Here is a 12,348-nt window from a genome sequence, read left to right on the forward strand (position 1 = left end):
TGTGTGAGCTTGCTCTCATTGGTTCTTTAATTAAAAATGCCTTTATACTTTGCTTATGGATAAATTATTTTGTTTGATATGTTTTTGATTGATAATGCATATATTTGATTTACAGGGTAAACAGATAGGTACAGACAAACTGCAGGAGATATATTTGGAGTGTTTTGAGATGATTTGGGAGATTTCAGGAGAAGCTTTACTCGACACAGTGGAGAATGTCAAGTCTCGTCTTCTGAAGGAATGCCAGGAGAAAATACTTAATACTGCAGTTTCACAGTAATATTTTTTTTATTAAATTAATTTTCATAGACACACCTCTATAGAAGTATTTATTAAGGGTTCAGTGTGAATTGTTGTCATAGAACCTTCACCAGTTGGCAGTCTGAAATTTGTCATCAGAATTCCTACATTTCAAATAAATAAAGTTTATTTCATTAATGATTCTAAAATAAAAACTCTTATTTAGGTAACATTAATTTGAAACAGATAGTGTTCATCAGATCTGACAGTTTCAAATTACCATTTTCTGATCTTGCTTTTGAAAACATTCATATGCATATTTGTTTTTAAGACAGTTCTTACATTGCTTGAATGACTTTAAAAAATATATAATTCTCTGCATAGCTATTACATTTTATTTTTTTTGTAGTTGTAAATATGTGTTGTTAATTGTTTGTTTCTTTCTAATTTTTATAGGAATATTAGATCCCGTACTCTTCATATTTACCTGTTGCTGAATATAAAACAGAAAATACAGAAGACAACAGATAAAGATGTACAAGCAGGTGTTATAGTATCTGATGTGGGGTGTCAGACTGAAGACATACCTTTTGGTAAGCTAAATACCTAGAAAGCTTAAAGGGGGGCCTACATGTGCATTTGTATAATTAATTAAAAGATGCTTAAAATTTAATTATTTAAGTATGGTGCGAGATGATATGTTGGTATATGGTCGGTTAGCGTCATTGGTTTGCTATCTCCTAGACACAATACCCCCATTTTTTATTCGTAATATAATTTACAACAAATGTTAATGAAACCTAGAGTTGAACATTAAGCACACATTTTTTAATGGTAGTTTATGAAAAGCTTACAACCAATGTTATGAATATATATATCTTTTGAAAGTGACAATTTTTTTTTTGGTTTAACCTTCAGTGTTCATATAATCAAACAATTTAATAATTTACATTCAATATTTCAGTTCCAGCAGAAGAGAAGACAGAATTCACTGTTCCAGTCAAGTACCAGAAATCTACAAGACCCCCTTTTTTCCCTCCAAAGTCATCCAAATATTACAGACCAAACTCCAGAAGTTCAACACCTAGCTCTGTTCATTCTGACAAATCTGAGGACTCATGGCCAAACCTTTCAAAATCTAGTGTTTCTGGTCTTAGAAAAATTATATCCCCAGTTCCCGACGGAAAACCTTCATCCAATGATAATAGCTTTAGATCTGATGTTCAATCTCCGGCGGGGGATGATGTACTATTAATGACCCCTGCTTCCTTCACGGACAGTCTACACAGTCCTGATGACAGTAGTGTGTATTATTCTGTGAGTGACAATTTCAACAATAGTTCTGTACTAAATTTTAAGGATACATCATCAAGTGATAATTTGTTGAAACCAACTCCTCACAAATCTGATGTTCGTGAAACATTTGGTGGTGGAGATAATAGTCGAGAAGTTAGTCCTCTTACTAAACTGATTGAAATAGATGCAAAATCTACTTTTTATAAAACAGATGAAAACAGGAACATTCATCTGAATGATAGACTACACAAGTCCCCTAGGGAACATCCTGTCATTGAATTTAGTCCAAAAAGTTCAAAAGTTCATGCTAGTCCAAAAAGTTCAACAGTTAATGCTTCTAAAAAGACTGACTGGTGGGACATGGATGAAGATATCAAAATGGCACAAACAAGGGTCAAGGACAATTGGTATGATACTGAAGATTCGTCCGAGAATATAAGTATCAAGTCTGAAATAGTATCAGCAAAATCTTTAGCAGATTGTGCTAATGCCCTCCTTGTGCCTGCTAAAACTCATCGATCTTCACAACCATCCTTACCACAAGTTAAGACAAATGTGGTTGTAAATGAGAAAGCTTGTATGAAATCGTCTTTACGACAAGAGCAAGTAAAAACTACTAAAAGTCAATGTTTAAGTCATGTAAGCTATGCAGACAAGGTAAAACCTATATCCGGTGAACAAAATAGTACAACACAAGATACTATTCCTGTTGATATTAATATGCATGAAGATTCTTCTCTTTCAAAAGACACATTTTGTAAACAAGAAGAACCGACAGATTCAGGAAAAAACAAAGTCATTGATTGGTGGAAAATTGGTGTAGACGAGGATAATGATACAGATAAAGATCTTGATAACTTTGATGATGAAGATTGGGAATCGTATAGTGGTAGTACAGAGGACATATCTCAGAGCCTAACTTCAGAGTCTATCAGTTCTGAAGTACCAGAGAAAACAGCATTGAAAAGTAACACAGTGAGAATTGTACGGGACTATCAAACAGCAGAAAAACCAAAGCCATCTTGGACTCCAGGAGCAAGAAAATGTACTATGTGTGGTGATACATCACATTTGATTTATGACTGTCCAAACAAACATAAAAAAGGTTTATTTTACTAAAATATCATCAAAATAACCCTAAAAAAATCCAGCAATAATTATCAATTTCTGAAACTTTCAAGGACTTTGGGTTATTTCATTATCCATACAAATATTAAACCATTGTTAGAATATCTTTAGTGTGGAAGATTCTTACCAAGAACAACCAGAAACAACATTTTTAGCTCTTCTGGCCCGAAGGGCCAAGTGAGCTTTTCTCATCACTTGGCGTCCGGTGTCCGTCGTCGTCCGGCGTCGTTAACTTTTACAAAAATCTTCTCCTCTGAAACTGCTGGGCCAAATTTAACCAAACATGGCCAAAATCATTATTAGGGTATCTAGTTTAAAAATTGTGTCCAGTGACCCGCCCAACCAACCAAGATGGCTGCCATGGCTAAAAATAGAACATAGGGGTAAAATGCAGTTTTTGGCTTATAACTCAAAAACCAAAGCATTTAGAGCAAATCTGACAGGGGTAAAATTGTTTATCAGGTCAAGATCTATCTGCCCTGAAATTTTGAGATGAATCGGACAACCCGTTGATAGGTTGCTGCCCCTGAATTGGTAATTTTAAGGAAATTTTGCTGTTTTTGGTTATTATCTTGAATATTATTATAGATAGAGATAAACTGTAAACAGCAAAAATGTTCAGCAAAGTAAGATCTACAAATAAGTCAACTTGACCAAAATGGTCTGTTGACCCCTTTAGGAGTTATTGCCCTTTAAAGTCAATTTTTAACCATTTTTCGTAAATCTTAGTTATCTTTTACAAAAATCTTCTCTGAAACTACTGGACCAAATTAAACCAAACTTGGCCACAATCTTCATTCAGGTATCTAGTTTTAAAATTGTGTTCGGTGACCCGCCAAACCGACCAAGATGGCAGCCATGGCTAAAAATAGAACATAGGGTTAAAATGCAGTTTTTGGCTTATCACTCAAAAACCAAAGCATTTAGAGCAAATCTGACATGTGGTAAAATTGTTTATCAGGTCTAGATCTATCTGCAACAACAAAAGAGAGTTTTTTACGACCTCAGCTGGCTATACAACCCTTGCACAATCAACTGAATTTTGCAGAAATCATTAATAGGATAGATTGCCCTTATATGATAATTTTTTATTACCTTTTTGTTTTTTTTTGGCAAAGGGGGAGCGGGGGGGTTGCGCAACAACAAAACAACTTCACAACTTTCTCATTACTTTGCATTTCTCGTTAGATAAATTTTACAAAATTCTCCCCTGAAACAACTGTCAAATTTAAACAAACTTGGTTTAAATCACCACTAGGATATCCAGGGACCACTGTGTATGATGACCCTGCCTGCCCACATGGCTGAAATAAAACATAGGTTTCAAACGCACTTTTTAGTGTTATATCTCTGAAACTAAACGACAGTACAACAGTTGCATTTATCATGCATCAATTGTAAATAAAAATATCAGGTGAGCGACACAGGGTCCTTGGACCCTCTAGTTTTGCAGTCTTTCGAAAATATTACCAAAAATTCTTCATGAAAGAGTATGAACAGCTTCTTCAAAAATAGGTCATTTTAACCTTGATTTATTGCTTTACTGATATTTTTTCAAGTTTACACCAAAGTCATTTTTACATGTACCTGAACCTTTATTACCATCAGTTTTAATGTATAGATTATAGATTTCATTCGCAAATAACGAAAAGATATCTACAGAGCAACATATTCTTTCACAAACAATACATATCAGGTTCCTATTAAATATGTCTAGCTTTAAATCATTCAGAGTTTAAAAAGCTGTAAAATAGATTTAACAGAAATTATCATAGATCTGCCATCAACACCAAATGCTACATAAGAACGCAAAAAGATGTTAGGGTAGGACATAAGAGAGAGTCAGATGGGGTTCACATTATAGAGAATAATGGGCCAAAACTGCTGAAAAGGCGGTAAAAATAGTAAAGAATAGAGAAATCTTGGGTGCATAGATAGCAAAAAAAAATAGTGAATACTGGGGTGCATAGATAAAAAAAAATAGAGAATACTGGGGTGCTAAGATATAGAAAATAGAGAAAAATTTCCTAAAAAATTAAAAGAATACAGATATGACGGAAACCCCGTTGAGACCCTCACGAGACAACCACCAAAAAGGTTCCTGATTTAAATCTCAACCCTCCATCGTAATCTTTATCTGTGGAATCTGATGCTAAATATTCGTGGGAAACTTAATATTGATGCTTAGAACATCATTGTTTTGTAGCTAATCTTCAGTACATTGTAAACTAAGATGATAGATCAATTTTTTTTTTATTTTTTTGTTTATGATTGCAAGGTGCTAATACTTTTTGTATATTGGATGTATTTATTTATTTTGTAAGTTTTTAGATTTAGTTTGATGCAAAATGTTATATAACAGTATAAGAATACTATATTTGTATGTATGTATGTACCTGAAATAACGTTCGAAAAAATCTTAGTAATTAAACATAGTGTATGTCTTTGTTTCTCTCTTAAAAAATAGTCCATATCTGAATCCATTTAGGCCATTTGCAATGATTATTCTGTATGCATTGCTATCACCACTGATTAGTTTAAAACTTTTTTATTTTCCTATGTGGCTGTAGATATATAAAAAAGGGTGATACTGAAGTATTTTGAATTTTTATTGGTGGTTCTTTTAAAAGTATATTGATTTATTTTAGATGATTCTTAAAAGTACTATTTTTGATAGTTATTGCCTTATATTGAAACCTTCTTGTATTTTCATTTTTAGCTCACCTGGCCCAAAATTGGGTTTTATTCTTAAAAAGGGTGATTTTCCAGTTATTGGACTATGGGCATTCAGACACCTTCTTTTATGTATTTATCAATCAAATTTATTTAAGTAAAATTAATATTCAGATAATATACTTACTATTCAGCTTTTAGTAAAATTCTAAAGTGAAAATCTGACCCACCCTGTTTTTCAACACTTTAATCACATTAAAATGAAGCCATATTTCAATCATTATATGTCAATATTATCATTTAATTGTGTTCTTAATTGGTGACTGTTTCCATTTGTATGTTATGTTTATTTTAAATTTATATATATTTTTCTTTGGTGTTACACAATGCAATGCTCAAGTCTTGTCTGACAGGGTGAGGTGAATATGATATTGATAATTTTTTTAACAAAGATTGTGTGAAGATGGAAGTGTACATGAAGGTTGGATTTGTAATTACATATCAAAATAAGCCCTTTGTTTTGTGATCTTTGGTCAGCTTTCTTTTTTTTTAATTGAATGAAATTTGACTATTATTTTCACTGAGAATCTGTCCCTGCTAAGTTAATAATTTTATGATTTGATTTATCCAAAGGATTGAAAACGATCAATCTAGTCGACAATGAAAATGGTAAGTCAAAGAAAACAGACCGTATGACTGGGCTGAAAAGTTAGTGTACAACACACTTCACAGAAAGCTAAAGACTAAGCAATCTAAAGGCAAATGATTTATGATATTGAAATCTAAATCTTTTATCTTTAATAAATTTTTGAGCTGAAACCAAATGATAAGATCAAATTTGTTTTTTCTAATTCACAATTTTACTGAGTGAGATTATTGTTTAATTGAAAAATGGAGAGACAGCTATTGTATTTGGAATTATATGTCTCTGAATTTGACTCTTAAAGATGTACACTACAAACAAGGATTAATAAATGGTTGTGATTAAAAACATGTTCCTGATAGGAAACCCTGTAAAGGACTTGTTAGTAGTGGACATTCTTATGAGTATTATTATACTTCTGCCTAAAATAGGTTTTATAATTGTTGAAGTCACCGTTGATTATTGATCATATTTTATAGTGTATATTTTAAAATGTAATTGAATTTCTTAATACATAGTTCACCAAATGTTCATCAGATCTGGTAAGGAGAACAGATATTGTTAATGTTATGATTAATAAATGCCATTGTTATTATGTTCATTTACTTCTTGGCTATTAATTAACCCATCTGAACATACAGAAAGCATACCTCCTACATCATATTATTAGTTACAAAGGAAGAGAATATCACTTCATTGTACAATGTCCATTTATATAAAAAAAAAAAAGTATGAACAAAAATACCAAACTGCAAGGTAAATTCAAGAAGGGAGAGAGAATCCATAAAGACTGACAACATCAGAGGTTATTAACCAACAGAATGAATGGTAAACAACTGTCATATTCCAGACTTGGTACAGGCAGTATCCAATGAAAATGATGGGTTAAACCTGGTTTTTAGCTAGCTTAACGTCACAAATGATGACCAAAATCAACTTGTTTGTTTTATTTTCATTAGAATAAAGAAAACCACATTGTATTTGAAGCTTGGCATATGTATAAGTTGGTTTGACATGTATCAGTTAATCTTTATTTACTACTTATCTTTATAGGAAAACTCAATTTTTTAAAGGAATAAACTATATATCTCTTTAAAAAAAGGAAACATCAAGATATGACTGATGAAGTTCTTGTCTTTGGATATGACTGATGAAGTTCATGTCTTTGGACAGTCACTTGAGCATCATGAGAGATTAAACTTGGTTTTTGATTTCTCTAATTTTTGTGCTATTTTCACATTTCCTGACCGGTGCAAGATATTTCTCCTCACTAGTGAAAAATCTGTTCTCGGCAAATGATTGGTTGAAATTTAATTGTGACGTTAAAATTTCTTGTTTTCTTTTGAATTTTCGAAATATCGTAATACACTTGTTGCAGTTGTGGAATCTATATATCTCAAACTTGCCTCCCTGTTAAGTGAACCTTATTTTGTTATTTGAGAATTTTGTCTTTAAGACAGATATGTGAGTCTGTTGAAAGCTTGTATCTGCTATTGTTAAAGACTTTTTATAGCTCCCCAGCTGTAATTTGGTCATTTTATACGACATCAAAAAATTTTGTGGTATCACGTCTTCTGCATCGTCTGAAGACATATGGTCTCCAGACAAAAACTTAAGTGTAAGTAAATAGAAATCTATGTAATTACAATGTTTGTAACCACAAAAGGAAGGTTGGGATTGATTTTGAGGGTTTATTGTTGTAACAGTTTTGGAATTCGGGGCCAAAAAAGTGTCCGAAATAAGCATTTTTCTAGTTTCCAGACAAAAACTTGTTGAACTTTGTATGGATCTCTCTGAAATTATACCACAATGGGATGGTTAGGATTGGCTTTGGAGGATTATGGCTCAAACCGTTTAGGAATTAGGGGCAAAAAAGGGGGAAAACAAGGGTTCTTGGTTAATGGACAATTTTAAAGCAGTGTAAGGGAGGTAATTCAAACACAAAAAAAATGCTTTAACTACAATGTTGGATTACCTCCCTTACACTGCTTTTAAAGTATGTATAATGAAAGGTTGTATTGTCTTGAGATGGTTAGCTGTCGATTTATTTTTTAAAAGTTACTATTTTAAAAAATAGTTTTAGCTGTGGTTATGCATGTCATCTTTTATTTTGAAGACTTTTATGATGAATTTAAATGGATAATTCTTTTTGCTTATTCCTTTTGGAATTTGAATTGTGATAATGACCATATCTTGAGGGAATGATTTTGTTTATGAAAAAGAGGGGAGAGGGGCATTTTTTCTCATTTCAGATTTTATAATTTAAACAGAAAATTTCTTAAAATATTTTCACCAGGGTTCATTCCGCAACAGCATAGTGTATTGCACAAAAGCAAAAAATAAAGAGGGATCAAAAGCAAAAAAATTATATAATCATATAACCAACTCTAAGTTCTTTGACTACAGCTATTCTGTGTCAGAAACCTTTTTTATACGACCGCAAAAATTTTAATTTTTCATCGTATATTGCTATCACGTTGGCGTCGTCGTCTGCGTCGTCGTCCAAATACTTTTAGTTTTCGCACTCTAACTTTAGTAAAAGTAAATAGAAATCTATGAAATTTTGACACAAGGTTTATGACCACAAAAGGAAGGTTGGGATTGATTTTGGGTGTTTTGGTTCCAACAGTTTAGGAATTAGGGGCCAAAAAAGGGCCCAAATAAGCATTATTCTTGGTTTTCGCACAATAACTTTAGTATAAGTAAATAAAAATCAATGAAAATAAAACACAAGGTTTATGACCACAAAAGGAAGGTTGGGATTGATTTTGGGAGTTGAGGTCCCAACAGTTTAGGAATAAGGGGCCAAAAAGGGGCCCAAATAAGCATTATTCTTGGTTTTCGCACCATAACTTTAGTATACGGTAAGTAAATAGAAATCTATGAAATTTTAAACACAAGGTTTCTTAATTTTTGGTCCCGTTTTCAAATTGGTCTACATTAAGGTCCAAAGGGTCCAAAATTAAACTTAGTTTGATTTTAACAAAAATTGAATCCTTGGGCTTTTTTGATATGCTGAATCTAAACATGTACTTAGATTTTTGATTATGGGCCCAGTTTTCAAGTTGGTTCAAATCAGGATCCAAAATTATTATATTAAGTATTGTGCAATAGCAAGAAATTTTCAATTGCACAGTATTCAGCAATAGCAAGAAATCTTCAATTGCACAGTATTGTGCAATAACAAGAAATTTTCAATTGCACAGTATTGCACAATAGCAAGAAATCTTCAATTGCACAGTATTGTGCAATAGCAAATATTTTCAATTGCACAGTATTGCGCAATAGCAAGAAATATCTAATTGCACAATATTGTGCAATAGCAAGAAATTTTCAATTGGAGTTATCTTTCTTTGTCCAGAATTATAGTAGTTGAATCAACTTAAATTATTGTTTTATACAATATACAATGTATATTCACTTTTACTACCAACTGATAAATTAAAACAATCTTTACCATTCAGTGATAACAAGCACTTTATTTTACATTTTAATATTTTATGATGTATTTAAATGAGTAGTTATTGTTGCAAACTCCATTAGAAATTTGAATTGAGATCAGTTTTTAGAAAAGGGAAAGGGGGATGTGAAAAAAAATGGGGGGGGGTAAATTTTTCTCATTTCAGATTTCATAAATAAAAAGAAAATTTCTTCAAACATTTTTTTGAGAGGATTAATATTCAACAGCATAGTGAATTGCTCAAAGGCAAAACAAATATTTTAAGTTCATTAGACCACATTCATTCTGTGTCAGAAACCTATGCTGTGTCAACTATTTCATCACAATCCAAATTTAGAGCTGAATCCAGCTTGAATGTTGTGTCCATACTTGCCCCAACCATTCAGGGTTCAACTTCTGCGGTCGTATAAAGCTGCGCCCTGCGGAGCATCTGGTTGTCAAATATTTAATTACAATCCAAATTATGACCTGTATCAAGCACTAATATTGTGTCCATTTTTGCCCAACTGTTCAGGGTTGGACCTCTGCGGTATCCAGCTGTGCTCAGCGAAGCAATTTATTGTTGTTGGACTGCTGCTCCCCAATTTTTGACATTTTTACCTATGTTGATTTGTTTTGTTCACTCTTGTTGTCAATATGATGGTATTTTATGCAACTTTCATACAATTTAAAGGTTTAGCTATGGATGCTGGAATGCAGGGTTTGGTAAGGATGATTAATTACGAATGTAATAAAAATAGTTGTGTCTATGGTTACATGACTTGTCTTTTAGGTCATTTTTGTGGGAGAGAACATGAGTGGTACCAGAACGGTTCCCCGAGTCCTCATTTTTGTAAGAGAGGACATAAATGGTCCTACAACGGTTCCATGAGCCCTCATTAGAGTGGGATAGAACATAAGCCGTCCTAAAACAATTTCCCTGAGTCCTCATATGTTTGGGAGAGAACATTAGTGGTTCTATAGTACGGTTCCCTGAGTCCTCATTTATGTGGGAAGAGACATCATTGGTCCTAAAACGGTTCCCTGATTCCTAATATGTGTTGAAGAGAACACCAGTGGTCCCAAGGCCGTAACTACATTGAGGCAAATGCCTCATGCTGGAAATTTCAAAAAAAAAATGAAAAAAAGATTGTCTTTATATCAAATTGTTTTCACGGAAAGTGTCTTGCAAGAAGCAAGTTCTCTTCACTCCTTTGATGTCCCCCCTGCATTTTTTTCGTGATCTATGTTTCTATTTACTTTTGGTTTTCGGAGTTGGTCTATTGTTGGTACTTCTGTGTCTCGGGTTTGTCTTTTTTTTTTTTTTTTTATTGTCCTACTTTGACTATAGTTTGAGCGTTGTTTTTCATTTGTAATGCCCGCGTCACACTGTCCCGATTTTTATATACGATGGACACCCGAATGCGAATAGTTTTATAAATTGACCATAAACCCACTTATTCATGGTATGGTATCAATATTTCTGACCTGACACTACGTACTTTTTATTGCTTAATTCATTAGAATTTAATATGCATTGTTTCGGGTTCTTTCGGGAATAATCCCAGGTAAACCCTCATCAGAGGTCGACCTTTATATATTTATTTCGTATCTAGTATCATAGATAGATGTGTGTCTGTTTCATAACAGTTTTTTTTCAAATTTACTGCACGTGCATATAGGTCTACGTTGTAGCTAGTCTTTTTACAGACTAAAGAAACTGATCAAATTAATTATAGTTGGCCAGTTTCTTTTGTGTGTCTCGTACCGATCGTTTGAGTTAATCTAATTGCAACTGATTCCCGCATGTTGTTCTAATATTGTATTGCTACACTACAGTTTCAGCTTCGGGGAGGATTGAGCACTTTGTACTGTTACACCACTGTCCCAGGTTAGGAGATTGTTGTTATCCCGCTAACATTTTAACCCCACATTCTGCCTGTCCCAGGTCTGGAGCCTGCAAGTCAGTGGTTGTTGTTTGCTGAGTTATAGTAGTCTCAGTTGTTTGTTACTGTGTTACTTATTTGTTTTTCTTTTTTATTTTGTACATTAATTTGGCTGTTTGTTTTCTCCTTTGAGTGATTTTACATTTGTGATTTCTGGTTCTTTTATAGCCGACTATGTGTTATGAGCTTTGCTTATTGTTGAGGGCTGTATGGTACCCTATGGCTGTTATTTTTTTTTGTGTCAGTTGGCCAGTCTCTTTGAAGAGTTGTCTCATTGGCAATCATACCACTTCTTCGTTTTTATATCAACCCCTGCCATATTCTTTATGAACCATGATGTTTAGTGGTTGTAGTTAGTTCATGTCTCAACTCATATTTGATTTTTTGTAAATTGTTTTGTTTTGTATAGTTAGGCGGTTAGTTTTTTCGTTTGAATTGTTTCACACTTTTCATGGCCTTTTATAAACGGCTTTACACGATCTAGTTTTGTCATTGTTGATGGCCTTAAGGTTGCCTATAATTGCTTACATCGACTTCATATTTGGATAGGTGCTTCATTAGTAATGATATCACATCATTTGATTCTTACATTATATACCCGATTTTTAATCTAGTGTTTTCCTGAACATGCATGAAATATTTGTCACTGGGCGTTAAAAATTAGCATCAATATAAACTTGTGTTAAATAATCATTGACACTGCAGAGATAAAGAGGTGTGTTTTTTTTTTTGCTTAGAATTTAGACATAAAAATCAAAAATCTCTTAATTAATTATTGGTAAGATACTGACAGACACAATCAGTGAAGTCAAGTTATAATAATCTCTGTTAAAAGGAGATGTGTACACTGTATATCAATATCAATGAATTATCAATGGTGGCTCACCATACCTTATCACAATTATAAGTTCAACATGGTACCTGTCAAATGCTTCAGTGTTCATACCAATTCTAGAAATGGGCCATTCTTTTTTTAATTCAAC

At 32.9% G+C, this 12,348-nt stretch overlaps 1 protein-coding gene across 3 annotated transcripts in view; it reads left to right on the forward strand.

Moving 5' to 3' along the window:
* The window catches only part of LOC143073351 (uncharacterized), a 36,387-nt gene extending 29,806 nt beyond the window's left edge, over window positions 1-6,581 (forward strand). For all 3 annotated transcript variants that reach the window (XM_076248815.1, XM_076248814.1, XM_076248817.1), the window contains exons 21-23: window positions 116-276; window positions 697-833; window positions 1,205-6,581. In XM_076248815.1, the coding sequence (XP_076104930.1) occupies window positions 116-276; window positions 697-833; window positions 1,205-2,655 (1,749 nt within the window). In that variant the 3' untranslated portion in view covers window positions 2,656-6,581. The remainder of the gene's footprint in view (window positions 1-115; window positions 277-696; window positions 834-1,204) is intronic.
* The last annotated feature ends 5,767 nt before the right edge of the window (window positions 6,582-12,348 follow it).

The sequence above is a fragment of the Mytilus galloprovincialis genome, chromosome 4, assembly GCF_965363235.1.
Source record: "Mytilus galloprovincialis chromosome 4, xbMytGall1.hap1.1, whole genome shotgun sequence".
Classification (NCBI taxonomy): Eukaryota; Metazoa; Mollusca; class Bivalvia; order Mytilida; family Mytilidae; genus Mytilus; species Mytilus galloprovincialis.